Source organism: Helicoverpa armigera, chromosome 8 (assembly GCF_030705265.1).
Source record: "Helicoverpa armigera isolate CAAS_96S chromosome 8, ASM3070526v1, whole genome shotgun sequence".
In the NCBI taxonomy this organism is placed as follows: domain Eukaryota; kingdom Metazoa; phylum Arthropoda; class Insecta; order Lepidoptera; family Noctuidae; genus Helicoverpa; species Helicoverpa armigera.
Window position 1 is genome coordinate 2,763,492 of NC_087127.1, and position 18,813 is coordinate 2,782,304.

Below are 18,813 nucleotides of genomic sequence, written 5' to 3' on the forward strand. Positions count from 1 at the left end.
GTGAGAATACCAATTTCTTTAAACAACTCTCTGAGGGAAGTTCTGGTACCTAACTTGTATATTGCACGAATAGCACGTTTTTGTATAATAAATATATTCTCTATATCAGCGGCTTTGCCCCACAACAAAATACCGTAGGACATGACGCAGTGAAAATAGCTGAAATACACTAATCGCGCAGTGTCGACGTCAGTGAACTGTCTAACTTTTCTGACGGCATAGGCAGCAGAACTAAGCCTTCCCGCGAGGCTAGAAATATGTGAACCCCACTGAAGTTTTGTATCAACTGTTATACCCAAAAACACGGTAGACGCAACGGTTTGAAGAACCTCGTTGTTTAGGATAACATTAGGACCTAGGTTTTTTACATTAGGCAAAGTGAACTTAATGCATTTTGTTTTTTTAGCATTTAATACTAAATTGTTTGTTGTAAACCAGTGCGTAACTGTTGAGAGTGCACTGTTTACGTCGTCAAATTGCTCTCTATTTCTGTCAACTTTGAAGATAAGAGATGTGTCATCTGCAAATAATACAACATCGCAGATATTTTTGAGGTGGTAAGGTAAATCATTAATGTACACTAAGAATAAGAATGGACCTAATATTGAGCCTTGTGGCACACCTAGCTGAACTGGAAGGCCCGATGATTTAGCACCATTTACATCTACACATTGCAATCTATGTTGGAGATACGATTCTATTACGTTTAGAGCTCCGTTTTGGACTCCGTAACAGCGTAATTTGCGTAAAAGTGTATCGTGATGGACGCAATCAAAAGCTTTGGAAAGGTCACAAAAGACCCCAATAGCATTTTGAGAATTTTCCCACGCATTATAAATGTGTTTTAAAAGGGCAACACCAGCATCCGTGGTTGAACGACCTTTTGTAAAGCCATATTGTTCTGTATGGAGGAGGCTATTTACATTGTTTCCATAACATATCAGTTTGGAGTTATTATGTGCAAATATTGGCCAAAAGAATTTCAATTACGAGTCAGGCTTGGTTGAAACGATCATTGTTATAAATTCACATGTTCGAATTTTATACTCAAACGTGCATGAAATATTTTTCATAGGCAGGTATTTGTTTGGATACCATTTCGGGGTTTTACGAAAAATTCATTACAATTATAATGCCTATTGTGAATCCCTTAACTAATGTTATTCAATATGTTTAGGTAGGACATACCTACGTAACTGAAATTGCGAATTAAATTCTACACAAAATGTTGAAATGCTGTGATTTAAGAAGATTTATTGGCGGATATTAAATTATCTACTTTCGAAAAACATTATAGGTACGCCTACGGTAGGAAAATAAAAGCAGACATTACTTTGAAGCTAAGCCGTATTCCTAAATAAGGCTATTTGAATACAAATAGAATAAGATTTGCTCAAAGCGAAAGTCTATTATCCTCATACAGGTAATCAGCAGCTAGTATAACTCTGTCGAAACATATAACACACCTCTTTACACGAGATTGCGTGCCTGCAGTTACACATCACAATAGTAAGGTTTTCTCTGTGCACTCGCTCTGCAATTTAGCAAATCGTCCGACCTTATGTTTTTCACGAATCGTTGGCAAAGATAAAAGGAGCAACCGCTGAACCGTGCGCTTATGCAAAGCGTTGAAATCTCGTTTTTAACATGCACGGCCACATACTACAACAGCCAAAAGAAAACAGACGCACAGGGATTAGCGCAAAACCTTTCTACTTAATTAAAATAGCTGTTTCTATTATTTCCGTATCGCTAAAGTTAGATTTAATTTGGCCAACTTTAGATTTATTAGGACTGACCGTCAGATTAGTATGTACTTTACTAATAAATTTAAATCCTATCTGTTTTGTGTAATTAAGGTATCTTTTTAATTAATGGTCGGCGTATATCGTATTAATTTGAATATTTAGCCCGGGTTAGTCTGTTTAGTTAGAATAATTTAATACGGCCGTTGTGGTTTACTGACAAATTAATGAAGCTATTTTGTATACAATTGGTATCATTTAATTAATACTTATCCGCACTACGTGTTTGCCACCCACATTCATGAATTAAACTAAAATGTGTTCAATAATTGCGTTACTATTGATAGAAAAGGTTTGTTCATTTGTAAGCGTGCATTTACTTTTACATTGCGAAGTATATGGTAGAAAATTGACCTTTTGTGGTAAACAAAGTCCCGCGTCTTCAGGGAATTAAGATGGAGGACAATCCCAGGGTCGAATAAGTTTCTTCCGATAGATAAATAGACAGTCTAAATTCAACACAACAAACAAAAGAGTGAACAACTTTATCAACCGTAATAATGTGTTTCCTTTCCCCAAAATATGTACGGGAAATGCGACCGACTATCGTATTTTTACGTAGCTAAAGACAAACATTAGTAATATGAGTTATATCAACATCATGTTGTATTACTCGTACCTTTTTTAAAAGTTCCAAATCGTTGTAACAGTCCCTAAAAGTGGTGCTTACATACAAACTCTGTAGGTTTCAAAATACGTGATAAATAAATCAAAATTATCAGCCTGTCCACACGTCCGCTATCGTATCCCCAAGGAACGCCACAACGACAATATTCGCGTTCCATATATTTACTACCATTAAATTGAAAAATAGATTTGAACAAAAAAAAAACATAGCTCCAACATCGAATGCTGGACTGCTTCTTACAAGACATGCTTGCTTCTGCTAAACTGTTACTCGCCTACCAATTGAACGCTATCGTTCAATGAAATTAGGCCTAATAATCCTATTTGTTCGGCAACATAATCCGATGCTAAGCATGTCGCTACATATTGATAAACAGATCAACAATTAAGATCCGCATTGACGGTTATTCTCTACATAATAGGCTGATTAGACATCGATGGCATCGGTGGGGTATATACCTACGTAGCTCATTATACCTGTCTTATAGTCTATATATTCTGCATATTATATACCACCGAATTTGTTACACAATTATATCAGAACTTACCGAACAATTAATGAAATTAATTAATTCCCGTGTTTTTAACGAAATGTTGATGCGAATGATACTGTTGCTGACGTTTCAATTATACAGTGACGTTTGACGAAAAAAAAACAGGAAATAACATTATGTTTATAAATTAATGATTAAGGCAATTTTTATTATTTGCCATGAGTTTCAAAATAAATCTCATGCTCATGAAAGAAAAGGCTTTACTAAATAAAATTACTGCTTAAAATGACCCATAAAGTAATTTTAATTCTTGTTTTTAAGACTTACGAGCCATGGTTACTCTATTAAGGATTTCTCATTAATAAAATCAAAACATAAATTATTTGAATGGTGTTTCCAAAATCTGTCATTCCGTCATAATTACCGTCTGAATTCAGGTAAAAAAAATCGAGATTGTTCTGTAACGTCCAAATATTTACAACAGTTTATTTATTCCTTCTTCGTGACATTATTAGCTTAGTTTTCAGAACACAGACGAAATAAAACACAGCAATAAACGTATATTATATTTCTATTATAGGCAGTAAATACACTACACTGGCCTATAGATTGTTTCTCGTTTGGATATTTGCCCAACGCTTTTTTAAATCGATATTCAGACCACGAAATACTTATTACAACCACGAAGTTTGTTCCACAAGTATTTAATCTAACTCGAACAAAAAGCCCCTATACACATTCATACTACTTCCTGGTTTTTATCCTTTGAATTAAAGATCTCCATTCATGGTCCGACTCTAGCATCCAATTTAATCTCGACAAGTGATTTAAATGTAATTTGATATTTGAACATAATAACAGTATAACATGTTTAATATAATTACGGATATCTGCTTTAATTTGCTTCTATTTATGAACATACTAATTTTGATCAATCTCAAAATTGGTATTGTTAAGCTTAAATTGATTGGGTTTTAGCTTTTATAGCCAACGAGGAGATGTTTTATATTATTTCTCACGATATGTAATATGCAGCCCATTTGTGAAAGTATGTAATCACTATATCAACAAATAACTAAATAATAAGTTACTATTAAGTAATCTGTGCTTATGTATGTTCTTATTCTATAATTTTTTTAATGAGGTTGTGTAAAGCATCAACAAAATTCCAATTAACGAAACCCCTTTGACCAATTAAGTCTAAAACAATTTGATTTCACCCATTCATCCACTCCCTTAGAAAACCGAACTTTGAAGAGGTTAAGTAATTTACCGAACTTTTCTTTTCAGCCGGTGGGCATTTACCGGGGGAAGTACGAGTGGGCGAATGAGAACAGTCCAGTTGGGGGAGACTGCTCTCTATGGGTGCGTGCTGCAACACTGCAACTAGACGATGGACAGTGGCAGTGCCAAGTCACCGCCAGCAACTACGATGTGCAGGTAATAATTCCCTACAACAGTTTAACTTGGCCCGCTTGCCAACTTAGAACAAGGAATTTAAGGTGCAAAGAGACTTGGAATGTTGTTCCAAGACTTGACGATTCAAATTAAGGCGATGTCTTCCAGGTGTCGCAAGTAGTGTTTTTTATATCTGAGCTTAGATAAAAAAAAATGCATTCGCAATTTCTGGACGCATATGAAATTGAGGACCTTCTAATTTTTTTAATGTAACCGGCTTAATAAAAGGAGGATTAGCAATGTTTATGTGTTAATTTGTTTCATTCTGTTGAATCTGCTCTAAAGTTTAGCACTCATGTAGGTATACCAGATTAGTAATTACCTACTGTGTTTCGGCACCGGGTATTGGATTGTTGGTTTAGCCTTTTTTCACTATTTTGCTACGTGGTGCCGAATGCTTGTTACAAAACGAGATTTAACGAGTCTGTGTTTTGCTGAAATGGCTTAAAGGCCTAATTGCTCGATTGTTCACTAAACAAACACAATGACTGTGTTTGAAATTGATAGCTCTACAACCTTGCGTTAAGTAAAAATTGTGAAGAGGCCTAAAATAAGACTCTTAGAACTAACTTTCTTGAGTCAAGTTTTATAAAAAATCCAGCCAAATAATAAAGTCTTATACACCTTCTCCAGGATGCCCTATCAAGTCCCCCAGCTGCATTAGCAGTGCGGGTACCTCCACAATCTCCTCGGATTCTCTTCAATGGGTCCCACGTGATGCCAGGACAGAACATCACCGTCCCAGCTGGGAATAGAGCCACGGTAGTCTGCGAGGCCAGATATGGCAACCCTCCGGCTTATATCGAGTGGTATTTGGGTAAGTATCAATTACAAAATAGATTTTGAATGCCAATTTAGAAAGTAGATATGCTGAATATATCGGGTGTGTCGTTCATAATCACATTAAATTCTATCACATGTACTTCATGATTTTCTATAGCGAATTGTAAAAAAAATAACATAATCCATTCAGTGGTTTAGCCACAAGACTCATTTTTGGTTTTCATAATTTACAACATCATGTGTAAAGCAGAGATAAAGTTAGGAGTACCGAATGTTTTGATCTGTTGACAGCTGTCAGTTTTCAAGGGAGAATTTCAGCTGTTTGTAATGACTGACTTCTATATGGTGTTTTAATTTTCGTACATTTTTATTCTATTTACTTTGTTTGAAAAATGCATTTTTTTATTTTTACGTATTTTTCTATTTTCTTTGTGTTAATCGACATATATTAACCAGTATATTAACGCATTTCATTTAATGTGATTATGAACGACACACCCGATATAGGCAGTAGGTAAGTTGTTCAATATACCAGACCATTTACATATACATATGTTTCTAGTGGAACTTTGACTATCGGACATGACGGATATAAAGCCAAATACGATAGATAGGATCCTCAATTACCTAATGGGAAATCTATGCACACATAATTCAACGAGAAACCCCATAGTTTATTTAGAGCCCCATGAAAATAAACAGTTTGTAAATGCCAAATAGTAATTTATCGATGTCGGCCAACTAATAGCAAGTACATACTGGTCTTTTAATCAATCTAAAGGGGTACAGCCCACGATTAAACGGATCCCTTCATATAAAATTCTAAATGTCATGTCATGTGTTTGATCTAAACCGACCTACAAAGCGCCATGCATTTTAGACGAAGCTTCGCTGTCAGGGATCGACATTGCATTAGCCTGCTTTTATAGACATTATTAATTGCTATTAGTTGCACTAGAGGCCTATTTTAAGGGGCCTTTTGATGAAAATTGGCAGAGTTACACGGAAAGGGCTGTAATGAGATAAAGTGAGCTCTCTGTAATAAAATTATGCTGTAGGTAATTGAATTCTTCAATACCATTCGTATTTTAAAGTACCTAGTCTATTTGCATGTATAATAATTTTGGCCCAAGTTTCCTAGCCATTTTCTAGCAGTTACCATTTCCTTCATTTGTTCATTTTTTTCGTTATTTGACCAAATCTTAGTTCGAAAACGATATTCTATGATGTTCGAAACTGCCCACATGTTCAATCAAGATATTTGATCAAAATAATAATACTGAATACCAACCTACAATAAATGAAAATCTATAAATAAGTATTTGTGTGATTCGTACAGCCATAAGTAAATATTGTTATCGTCTTCATAATCCATTAACTTCTAGCTTATCACGTGTGACATAATAGGTGGTCTGTAGCTTACACATTAACACATAGGCAGATTTGATTAATCGTGTTCACAGTAGCGTGCCGAACACTACTTTGTCAATTTGTCCACACTCTTACAACAGTTACCTTTACTCGCTTTGATTTACTTATTTTTAAATGGGCCGTAAGAAATAATGGGCTTTATAAGTTATTTTTGTCGTCAGCTATAAATATGTCCTATAAGAAGTCACCTTTGAACTTATATCGCCCGTAATTCTTATAGTTTTTTAGCACTATTTCCTTATAAATAACAGTCATAATGAGCTTTAAATGAATCCTATCAAACAAGGAAAATGGATTTGATATGAACACGAAAATATCCTTGCATTTTATCATAAAAATAACTAAATTAATTATTGCTAAAGTATCAAAATATTTTTTTTTTCAGAAAAAGAACGCCTGACAGCATGGTCACAGACCAATGCTTCAGAAGTGGAAAGGCCACGGGTTTGGGCAGCTCGCTCCGTTTTAGAACTTGGAGCCACCAGGTCAGCCCATGGCCGACAGCTGGCCTGCAGAGCTCATCACCCTTCGTACCCCTCGCCGTATTACAGGGATTCTTATACGATGCTGGATGTTACATGTAAGTATGATTATAATACTCTCTTTTCTGTAAATAATGCAGACTAGCTAGATTTCATCGGCGTCCCGTGGTAACATCTTTAAAACCTAGAAAAAACATAGCATTTGTCACCCGGAAATAGCCTAGCCTCTCAATAGTTTTTGTTTCAAATCGGTTAAGTAGTTTCGGGATCTACCCTAAAGAGTACGAAAAGTCTTAAAAGTCTTAAAAGTCTTAGTAAGATATGAAAGTATGGACTTACAGGACTTTACTTAACAACAGCACAGGCGTATTTACCAAACAACTTAGTGTTTATATCCTAATGTTTCTACGAGTGTAAACAGCATTATTTGAGTAGAATTATTTCTCCATTTCTTTCCATTTCTTCATTTATTGCTGAAGCAGTCAACGCTAGTTTAGATGTTTACTACCTCAAACTAGCTAAAACAAACGCTCTAGTAAAACAGGCTTCCAAAGTGAAATTCCTTGAGCAAACAGGCATCGCGCCAGTTTTTTGTAATTAGGTCCCTGAAGAAACAAGAATGTTTTCAAAGGACGTAAGTGTAGCTTGTAATCACATACAGTTTGTTCGTTTTTATTTTCTTTATTTCGAGAGCTCTGGCTCTCACAAAATAGAAACAATCAATAAGCAATTAGCAACCAGCATTGCTGTAGTAGAAAACAATTGGCATTCACAAATTGATCCTATGGAATCGTAAATAGGTTGGAAGCCCGGATCGAGTGGTATTTTTCTATTTTTCCTTTTCTATTTGTAATTACGGTCTCTTCACACGTAATTTGTGGGTGTGGAGTAGATTACTATAGCGAAGAAAAGAGCTTTATCGAGGTACTATTGAACTGAGGATTGGTTGCATTGCATTTGGATAAGTGGTTTGCTGTTAGAAGTTGCCTTGTTTGTAGTTCTTGTTGTGCCCACTTGAAATAACAGTTGCATTGGCTTTCCAAGGGTAATTCAATTAATAGATTAATGTTTGAAAGGTTTTAAAATAATAGAATGTTATTGATCTAGGACTATGTATCACTATATCTTGCGTTTTTTATCCAAAATGAACGTGAACAGATTGTAAAGGTCATATGAAATGTTACACTCTTCATTTCTATACTAGGTCAAAGAGCAAATCTAACGTAGCCGCATCTCCCCAGGACAGACAAAGTTCTCGTAAATATCAATCGTTGGCGACTTAAACGCCTTTCAGGTTAAACTTTACTGTCCCACGTCGTGATTTACTCGCCTCTGCATAGCTGCAAGACTTTTACTCGGAGATTGCAATTTATTGCGCTAATGTCTCGATGAAGAGGAACAAAACTTTTACATGGATGACATCGTGTCTTGGTCTAAAAATACACTTTAAATCCATGATGCAAATGTTGCAAATGCTTTGATTTTAAGTGGTAATGTCGGTACAACGACAAACACTTCTTTTGCGAATAAAAAAAATGTTTGAACCACAAGACATAAGATATATTTTGATACAGTAAATGTAGGTAATATTAATTTGATTTGTATCTTAAACTGACCGTACATCTCCTTTTCTTCCAGTCGTTCCAGTAGTTTCCATAATTGGAGGAGACGCAAGTACCCTGGCCAACTTAGAAGAGGGTTCCAGTGCTCTCACCCTAGAGTGCCGAGCTGATGGCAACCCCAGTCCTTACGTATGGTGGACTAAGAACGGACAAGTCATCGCTACCAATGGAGCGAAGCTGATCCTAGCTCCAGTATCTAGGAACCATTCTGGTAAGGAGTGTACAAAATCTAAGCTCTTGTAATATTTGGGGTCTACTGTATGTAGCTTTCTATAAAAAAAAATCGTTTGATTGCTTCCAGGTATTTACGGCTGTCAAGCAAGGAATTCTTTAGGGACATCAGACTCGGTGAAGATTGAAATTGATATAAAGTGTAAGTATACTTTTTAGTCTTCATTATCGTCCTTGATCTCCATAAATTTGAAATTCAAACTTTATAATACATTTTGATGTGTGTTTGTGTACATGGATTTTGATCCAGCCTTATACAAACTTTGATTCTTTATATTTCAGATCCTCCACGAGTGACCTGGGTGGGACCTGATACCGTGGTCGAAGCGAACCTCTTCTCTCAAGTTACGTTAGAATGCAAAGCTGAAGGCAATCCCCCGCCCTCTTACACCTGGTACCACAAGTAAGTTACTTCACTCTAACAAAATATTACAAACTTGTATACTTTATAGTTCTTGAAACAAAGTTCTTCGCCGTGCTCACTTTTTTACTCTAGTCGATTCAAGATATCCACTGAGAAGAAGAATCCACTAAAAGAAGTGTGTAATGTTTTCCATATTAACAAAATGAACTTATTTTTTTCCAGCCCAGCGTCATCAGCCCGTATCAACTCACTTCAAGACGGCGCGTACCCGATCTCGGTGACCCCTCAACTGCAGCTACATAATGTGTCATACGACCAGCATGGACGGTACACCTGTGTCGCTACCAATCAGATTGGATTGGAAGATAGGTGAGATATTCCTTTGATATCTTATTATGACCTCCTGTAGCCTCCTTTACCTTTGCATAACATGACATTGAACCAGTTCCTTAGCATCTTCGTCTTCTTTTTAAATAGAATGGAATCATTGAAATAATAGGGGCGTATGAGACTATGCATCTCCTCTGAACTATTTGGACATAACCTAACTTTAGTACGTCTGTTTCAGATCTCAGCAATCAGAAGCAGTAACCCTGAACGTGCTAGGCCCACCAGTGGGCGCCCAATCCGGTGCTGCCCACGCGTGGAGCGGCGGCGAGGCGCGCGTGTGGGCCGCCGTGTGCGCCGACCCGCCGCCGCGCCGCGCCGCCTGGCTGTGGGGCAGTCTGCGCCTCGACGTGCCCAGTCAGATCGGTATGTGACGTCACACTGTGCTCGTTAGTCTGTGCCCGCACGCGTGTGGGCCGCCGTGTGCGCCGACCCGCCGCCGCGCCGCCTGGCTGTGGGGCAGTCTGCGCCTCGACGTGCCCAGTCAGATCGGTATGTGACGTCACACTGTGCTCGTTAGTCTGTGCCCGCACGCGTGTGGGCCGCCGTGTGCGCCGACCCGCCGCCGCGCCGCGCCGCCTGGCTGTGGGGCAGTCTGCGCCTCGACGTGCCCAGTCAGATCGGTATGTGACGTCACACTGTGCTCGTTAGTCTGGGCTCGCACGCGTGTGGGCCGCCGTGTGCGCCGACCCGCCGCCGCGCCGCGCCGCCTGGCTGTGGGGCAGTCTGCGCCTCGACGTGCCCAGTCAGATCGGTATGTGACGTCACACTGTGCTCGTTAGTCTGTGCCCGCACGCGTGTGGGCCGCCGTGCGCCGACCCGCCGCCGCGCCGCGCCGCCTGGCTGTGGGGCAGTCTGCGCCTCGACGTGCCCAGTCAGATCGGTATGTGACGTCACACTGTGCTCGTTAGTCTGGGCTCGCACGCGAGGAGCGGCGGCGAGGCGCGCGCATACGTTACATATAGTCTGGAGTCCACCTTCTCTCTTCCTCTGCCTTGTTACCAACGAGCCCGGTCTTCAGTTTATCTTCCTTATCCGAGAATCAATCAACGAGCTCCAGTTCTACGCGTCCTTAACCCACTGCAACTACTGCAAGCCTAAACATTTGACCTCTAAAATAAATCAACGACTTTGTTCTTTAAAGAAATTCTAATCTAAGTTGTTCCTCATTAAAGCCGATATTCTTTTGTTCGCATATAAAACTTCCTTCTTCTTCTCAGGTCGCTACCGCACTTTAGAGCCAGCGATGGACGGCGGCTGCTACCGCTACACTCTCCTCATCTCCAACACGGGCATGTCGGACGCGAGAGTCTACGTGCTGCACGTAGAGAATGAGAGGGGATTCTCTTCTCATGCCGTCACTCTTACTGTGCATGGTGAGTTTAGCATCAGATATTGCAATAGGATATATAATATAGAATTGTTATTATAAGTAGAAACTTGATCTTATTTTGAACAATGAAGTTTTAGGGGGAACGAAGAAGTTTTTCTGGGAGGTTAAGAAATATGGAAAGCTTCTATTTCTAGGTTTATTTATTTTGACTTAAACTTTTAGGAGGTTATTATAATCTTCTCTACCTGATTGTTTATGATTAAAAAACTAGATTAAGCTACCCTTACGCATGACAGCATGAAAACTTAGAAGATACGTAGCATTACATTTTATTTTTATGAATGCTTGATTTATCGCACCACGTGTCTACAATGTTTAAAAAGTATATTTTCCACATTTAGAAAATATATTTTTATAACTTTTCTACTGAAGTAAATAAATGATACTAAGCAATTCCTAGATTACGTTGGATGTTTATAATGTTGTTTTAATTTATTTCACAATGCTGCCTTTTGCAAGCTCTTCTAAAGCAATATCTTTAAATTTTTATTCCATATTTTACACAGCATGACCTACTACAACCCCTGTAACCTATACCAGTGCCTGTATGCATGTGATAACGCGCCAATAATTTTGTTCACGCAGATAATTTTTCGCTAACAGAGACTGCGCACGTGGCGCCTCTGATTGCGGCGGCACTCGTCATCGCCGCGTTACTCGTCATCGTGCTGTGTTTGATACTGCGATGTAGGAGACGGAGAGGTATGTTTTGCTATATTAGTTATACCTTTTATGTAGAATCTTCCCCTATACATATATACAGGCTATCAATTGACCCTTACTGACCCTAACCCATCATTTATGTGCCAGGGCTGCCGTAACTTTTTTGAAAAATGTCGATAGCAAATGTCGATAACTGCGTTTGCAGTTCGTTCGCAATAAGCATTGCAGAGTTAATAAAAAATGCGATGTTCTAATAAGTGATTTCTATTTTTTCTTACAGAAACTGTGGAATATAAGACTGAAGATTTAGATAGGTAAGTTTGTTTGTCTACGGATCGGTATTTACTTTTTTTTTTCAAAGAAATTAAATCCACGAAACTACAGTTGACTTTGAATGTTTGCGTCACTGTCCAATCCAGTATTAAAATTCTTAAGTTTTAGAATAGTTGCATTACAGCCTCTTTTTATTGTTTTTCAACTTTAAAATCCTGAGCAGTCAATAACATCAACTTTATCACAAAATTCATACTCCAACTCAATCAACAGCGAAAAGGCAGCGTTACCAGCGGACGCGGTGTACACGCCGCGCGAGGCGCCGCGCGCCGCCACAGGGTCCGTGCTGGGCACTACGGGTCCCCCGGCAGGGGCCGGCACAGGCGCGCGCTACTCGCCGGGCGCGCTGCAGGTGCGGCGCGCGGCCGTGGTGCTGCAGCCCCCCACCACCGTGTGACCATCGCGCACAGGTGTGAATGCACGCATGTTACTAACAATACCTACTACTCATTACGTACATACCTAATATATACGTTACAAATTATATCGTGAGTCTGAAGTTCTCAAAATTAAGGTCAAAAGCGTTACTCAAATTATAGTAACGTTTATAACTAAATTACTGTTTTTTCAGGTTAAGTATTATAAGGGAAAACACTCAACTTTTCTTTGAAGTTATGACTGAAAACATAAACTGTGATTAATGAACTTTCCAGTAACACAGATGTCTATTATTAGGTACTGAACTTTCATTGAAAATATTATTCTTTTCGAGAGATTATTATTGTTTTGTTTTCAAAATTCTACATTGAAATAAATTAATATCTGCGAATATTCTAGCTACACAGCCAAAATTATCTTCTACTATTTCATCTCCCTTTGACGTAATTTTACAAATAAAGTTTTAATTATTCACTGAAATAGAAACAAAGCTCCCTAAATCGGTTCATACGTTGAAAATTGATTAACAGTCTTTGAAATCGAGATTATCCAGGTTAAAATCCAATTAAACTCTCCGGCCGAAATACTTCAGACTCACCAGTTATTTCAAGTACACTTTACAGTGATATCCTACTATCCACCCTGTGATATAAGAGACCTATTAGAACACCTGAATGATACTGCATAGTTTATATAGACAGATCATTATATGAGTTAGGGCCTTTAAGGGCTTATTCTTTCATATCAGAACCACACCACGTTGTCGGGCATATATTTCGTATTCAAAATGAATAGGACTATCCACAAGTTATCACTGCTAAAAAGGTATTTTGTAGTTGCGACGTGATGCGGTTGTACTTGTGACAACTTAGCGCTCAAGTTATCACTAAGTACATAAAGCTCATTCAAGTTAATAGCCTAAGCTCTGACTTAATGATCTTAGGAACTTTGTTCTCTAGTCTGTCTATCTATCTGGCTGTACATAAGAGAGTTACCTATGTGTAATATCAATTTGAGACATTCATTAAATAAAATTGAGATCCTCAATAACATTATAAATAAAGGATAATAAAGGGAAATGTGTATCCTTATTTGCAGGCCTAATATTTTGAATAGCTTAAATAAAACCATTTATATTCCTCCCATCATTAAATTCATAAACAAATCCATTAAACTTGGTTATGGAGGGATACGTTTGTGAGGTTCAATTTGCTAAACTAAGGGTGTGTTCATACAAAGCGTCTACGGCGTCTAAGGCAATAAAGTCTCGAAAAACTCATCATAGTAATAAGCTGTAAATCTCTTACTTTATGGCTTAACCAATTCAATCACTGACCACATTGAAATAAAGACGAAAGTAATCAATCTTTCTACTTGACTGCTTTTACGCTTAGTATGGATACGCCCCACCACGATAAGTTTGATATTGGATTTTCCGCACCATTAGATAACGCTATAGATAAGGCATGTCATACATTATCCTCAGCTCCCAAATTAATTAGGACTTCACACACACTGATAAAATTACACGAAAACCTGTGTTCGAGATAAAATTTATTTATGTTCCGGGAACCGTTCGTAGACATGACAAGATACGGCGCATTGAAGGATCTAAAAATAATTTATCTATCGATAACTAATTTTGGGAAATTTCATTTCCCCGATTCCGATAGATAAATTATTTTTTATTAATATTATGAGCACTACGTTATAGAGTCCTCCCTTTTGACATAAACGGGAATCCAAACCCTGATTTGTTTAACTCGGAGAATTTATTAGTCATAGTATTCAAGGACCCATCAATCAATCAATCGAGTTGTGCATCTCAGGAATTAAAACACCGATTGGAAAAGTTCTTTTACTGTTAGGTAGCCCATTTCCCAAGAGGCTTTTTTATCGGGGTGCGCGAAGAATTTTCCAAGGGATAGCGGGACATACATAAACATTTTTCTGCTGCAATATACCTATCGCATGCAATACGTTTGTAATCGTATCGATTTCAATATTATCATGGTCATTATTAATGAGCTCGTCTGTTTTTAATATGAACTCTGATGCCTGTTTTTCTCGTACAAATATAGGCAGTTTATCTCTTTGTAAAAACTGATTTTTTTTTTATTTATTTAAAATTAGTTCTTAGTTCACTATTGTAACCAAAACACTCTTAGAACACATCAAATCAAAGTAAATTTTTCATCAATGTAAAATTTTACTTCAGCTTATTTACATACATATATGCCACTTTATTTCGATTCTTCTAAAAAACATCCTAATTCAAGGATGTCCGATTAAATCGTTGGTGAACTTGGGCCATAATATTTCCAAAACGACGACCATGTTTGTTTTAACCGTTTAATTTGTTTACGTCTGATACATATTGTGACCTCATGGTGAACATGAATGTGCTAGTACCGAAACCCCGTTCCTATGAAATTTGACGAATCACGTCATTTGTTTTTATACGTCATTTGTATATCCGATAATAATAAAGTAGAACTATAACGTCAGTATAACCACGGAAGAAGGAAAGATAGCGGATATGACTTGGGGAAGGTAGGTCAGGCGCTTTCTTGTAGGTCGAGCAACATACGTTAGGCGGGATCAGTCGCTAGACGTACCTAGGGTTCCCTGCCAAATCAATGCCTATCTGTCAAAAATAGGTGATCTTACTTTGAAAATAATTGTCGGGTTTCCTAGAAGGCTTGAAAGGACGGAGCTACTAATGTTAAAGCTCGTCCCTTAGGAGATTTTGCGTTATGACATCTCTGTTACCTATTCATTATGTTCTCCATGACTATAACCAAAAGGAAAATATGTAATTTTGTCTAATAAAAATTTGATGATGTAAAGTACTTACCAGCTGTTTATCCGCGGTCTCACCCACGTCCCGTGGGTACGCCGCGCCGCCAACATCCAGATTATTCTTATTACCTGCTCATACATTAATATGACTAGTACCGGATTATAGGCAAAATATCTAAATTGAGTTTGCAAATGATCCTCGAGGATAATGTACAAAAGAAGTAGTGAAAGAATTTTCGAAGTCGGTTCAGTGTTTTCGGAGACTACTTAATAAAACGTTTTCTCTTAACTATATTTGTAATTGTAATGATAGATAGATAAGGTTAACTTATTAATATTAAAATAACGAACAAAAAGAGTATAACATTTTATATGAACACAATACACATATTGCACACAAAAAGTATCATTTATGAGGCCACAATAGAATAGGCAATTAAGCGCTACAGTTACGGGATATAACAATTATGTCTATCAACCAAACTATTAGCTATCAAGCAAGGTCACATTTTTATTATCTAAGCCGAATATAGTTAACAATAATGTCTAATTATCTATTTTAACGATGGTTTTAATTTTGGCAGAACCATATAAATACGTGACACGATTTTATAAGTAGGGGCGGCTTCCATTATTTCGTCGATATTAGCATAGACTTACAGTTACAGCACACTTATCCAGTCAAAAAGGCATCATCCTTATTTTAATTTGGTAACAAGTCGTTTACAATACTTATACTGTATGAAACTTTGCAATACAATGTACCCTAGTAACCTTCCATCATCTCGCCCGGTCGTCCGTCGGCGACCCGTAAGAGTACCTTTGTTTACGAGCTTCGTTGACGCCTGTTTGACGGCACAGCGAAAACTGTTGATCCTACAACAATATTTCGACAAAAATAATAATTGGTTTAAAAAAGAAGTAGCTAGAATATTCCATCCAATAAGTTCGAGGTACCTTCCTAACTTACAAATTGATGACACACGAAAAACCTTCACACACCTCACTATCCAAACTAACAGAACAAAGCACAAGGTGCGGGCAATTAACAAAAAGTGTTCAACCTATTCCTTAGTCAATATAATACCAATAAAATGGACCATGTCCGTCAGCATGATTCACTGGTACGTTATCTAATTACTTTAAGTGCACACCACGAATCACTTGGGGCCCATGACGGTTCACGACACCTCTCTTTCAGGAATTCTTTCAACACTCCGATGAAGGTCCAATGTTAATGTATTCAGGAATTTTATTTTAAGTCTGCTTGTCAAGGTTCGATACACTCTCTCTTTATGATGATTGCTATCAATGTCTGAAAATGTATCGCGTTGAAAGTTAAATCTGTCTGCGATATGATGTGTGAAACAGCTTTCACAGTAACGGTACCGTTCTTTGTAAAATTAAATTTCATAGTAAAATATGTAAGGAACGATGATTTAAGATTTTCAGTAGTATTAGTGAGACAACTTCTAATAATCTGCTAAAAATAGTTTGTCTAAAGCTGACCGGATTGTTTGTTGTATTCTCGATCAAGGGCAAATAGAGCCGATTTAATAGTATTAACATTCTTTATTCAGACGCGTACTACGACATTTTCCTCCCACTCAACTACGGTTGCCTGTTAATGTTTGTCTTAATTAATAAAGTATTCTTTTGTTTCTAGGCAGCTTTAACGTCGCTGGAGAGAGAAGCCAAAGAGAATGTATATGCGGTATTAGATCCGCACATTCAGTACGAAATAACGATAAATAAGCACGGAGAGCCGCCTAAATACTTATCCTTATCGAAGCCGCTAACTCACCAAAGAACTCACGCCTTTGACCCCCATAGCATTACAAACGAGATCAACAATAATGATAATTACGAACGATTCTCCACTTTCAAAACTGGACCACCGAAAGCCAGAAGATCGAATAAAAGCTACGATAAAAATAACAAAAACTACGTCTGCAAAACAAATAACGATATCGAATACTCCAAAGACCCATTCTTCGGAAAAGTTAGAAGTACAGATTCAATGCATCAACACAATGCACAAAAATACAACGAACATAAAGATACCAAAAATTATTCCCGAATGTACGACAGGAATAATTCTGGACGGAAGGAGAACGATAAAAAGAACCAGGATGGCTTTGAAAAGGACTTTCAGAATAACAAGAGATCTTCAAATCGCAGCTGGAAAGGCACAAAGGAGAAGGAGAGGTCTTTTGAGGATTTTACAGAAGTTGTGAAACAGGATGCTGAAGAAGAGTTTAGGCCTCGTCCGGGGAAGGTCAGGGAGATAGCTTCGAGGTTCAACAAGTGTAGCACTGGTAACGTAACTTTGAACACTAGGAAGGACCGACCCAAACCGCTGCAAAGTTACGGTCACCAGGCGTACCTCGACCACGTGTTCCCTGACGCAGTGGAAATATAGTGTAATGAGTGGACATGACAAGTTAGATCTCCGTTTAATTAGTGTGTACTTAATAAGGACTAGATTTCTCACTATACTTATTTATTAATGTAGTTTTGCCATATTCTTCTAGATATTTCAACTGACTCGTGTGGAGTCGCAGAAATTTTGGAATACTTGAGCATGTAGTTGTAAATAGTTCCGCTATTAGATAGCTGCACATCATAGATTATGCACGCAGGGTGCAGACTGGACGAGGAAACGCGTAGAGCCGCATTCACATGTATTTACATTAATCCTTTAACTATTTAATGACTTTAAATAATACCATAAAATGTTGTGACGACCGTTTTACAATTTGTATTGAACTTTTTTTGTATCGGTATCTCTTTTGTATTTACATGATGTTGCATTTACTTGTAAATAGTCAGATTATAGGATGATTGCTATAAGTTTATGTTCTTTCGCCCTACGTAATATAAGTATACCAGTTAGTCTAGTTTGTTACAGATTATTTCCTTGTGTGTATAGTCTCTATTACTTATGTTTTGTATTGTTGAATTTTAACAGTATTAAAATTATAATTTTAGTGTTTTGTTTTATTTCTTGTATCAGTATATAAAACTGTAGTAGTACTGTTTACGATTTGTCAATGACCTTTGTCGATAATACTTCTTTTAGTAATAACAAAAGTATCTCTTTCTTATCTTGAACGTAGTAGCAGAACATCTTTAAATTAAATTAGTTTTCTTGAATTAAATACATTCATATTGTTTTACTATCACAGGAAAAGAAATCGAATGAGTAAGTTAATTCACTCTCATTCAGCGTATCGTCTATAAAGTACATAAAATCTGGGGTGTGCACGCACACCCTCCACCACATACATCAAGTATAATGATATCGATGAGCTCACCAAACGCCTGTCACATGCCAATTAGCACGACACGATATCAATTACCATGCCAGATACCTCGGCTGCACCTCCTCCAGCTTTGTACGTCAATGTAACACGATTCTCCAGTCAATACATCTGATAAGCCAAACCGAACGCTACAGTTCATATTCTGCAGCCGGCCGACACAAACGGTATTATCCCGACGACAAAAAAACAAAAAATCCGACCAAATGTTACTAAAACTCGTAGTGTTCCTCACGT

General features: G+C 37.7%; 2 protein-coding genes across 3 annotated transcripts in view; both read left to right on the plus strand.

The window, feature by feature from the left end:
* Nucleotides 1-17,059, plus strand: part of LOC110383715 (uncharacterized protein) — an 83,270-nt gene extending 66,211 nt beyond the window's left edge. The window contains exons 3-15 of the mRNA XM_049838292.2: nucleotides 4,217-4,366; nucleotides 5,018-5,201; nucleotides 6,984-7,178; nucleotides 8,719-8,913; nucleotides 9,004-9,075; nucleotides 9,216-9,336; nucleotides 9,520-9,666; nucleotides 9,866-10,050; nucleotides 10,905-11,060; nucleotides 11,663-11,779; nucleotides 12,021-12,054; nucleotides 12,287-12,483; nucleotides 16,920-17,059. Of these exons, the coding sequence (XP_049694249.1) occupies nucleotides 4,217-4,366; nucleotides 5,018-5,201; nucleotides 6,984-7,178; nucleotides 8,719-8,913; nucleotides 9,004-9,075; nucleotides 9,216-9,336; nucleotides 9,520-9,666; nucleotides 9,866-10,050; nucleotides 10,905-11,060; nucleotides 11,663-11,779; nucleotides 12,021-12,054; nucleotides 12,287-12,470 (1,740 nt within the window). The 3' untranslated portion in view covers nucleotides 12,471-12,483; nucleotides 16,920-17,059. The remainder of the gene's footprint in view (nucleotides 1-4,216; nucleotides 4,367-5,017; nucleotides 5,202-6,983; nucleotides 7,179-8,718; nucleotides 8,914-9,003; nucleotides 9,076-9,215; nucleotides 9,337-9,519; nucleotides 9,667-9,865; nucleotides 10,051-10,904; nucleotides 11,061-11,662; nucleotides 11,780-12,020; nucleotides 12,055-12,286; nucleotides 12,484-16,919) is intronic.
* Nucleotides 17,060-18,688: 1,629 nt separating this feature from the next.
* Nucleotides 18,689-18,813, plus strand: part of LOC110382910 (G-protein coupled receptor Mth2) — a 56,658-nt gene continuing 56,533 nt past the window's right edge. Inside the window, exon 1 of one of the 2 annotated variants that reach the window (XR_010276695.1) lies at nucleotides 18,689-18,743. The gene's annotated coding sequence lies outside the window, so the exon portion shown is untranslated. The remainder of the gene's footprint in view (nucleotides 18,744-18,813) is intronic. The other variant, XR_010276699.1, reaches the window with a different exon arrangement.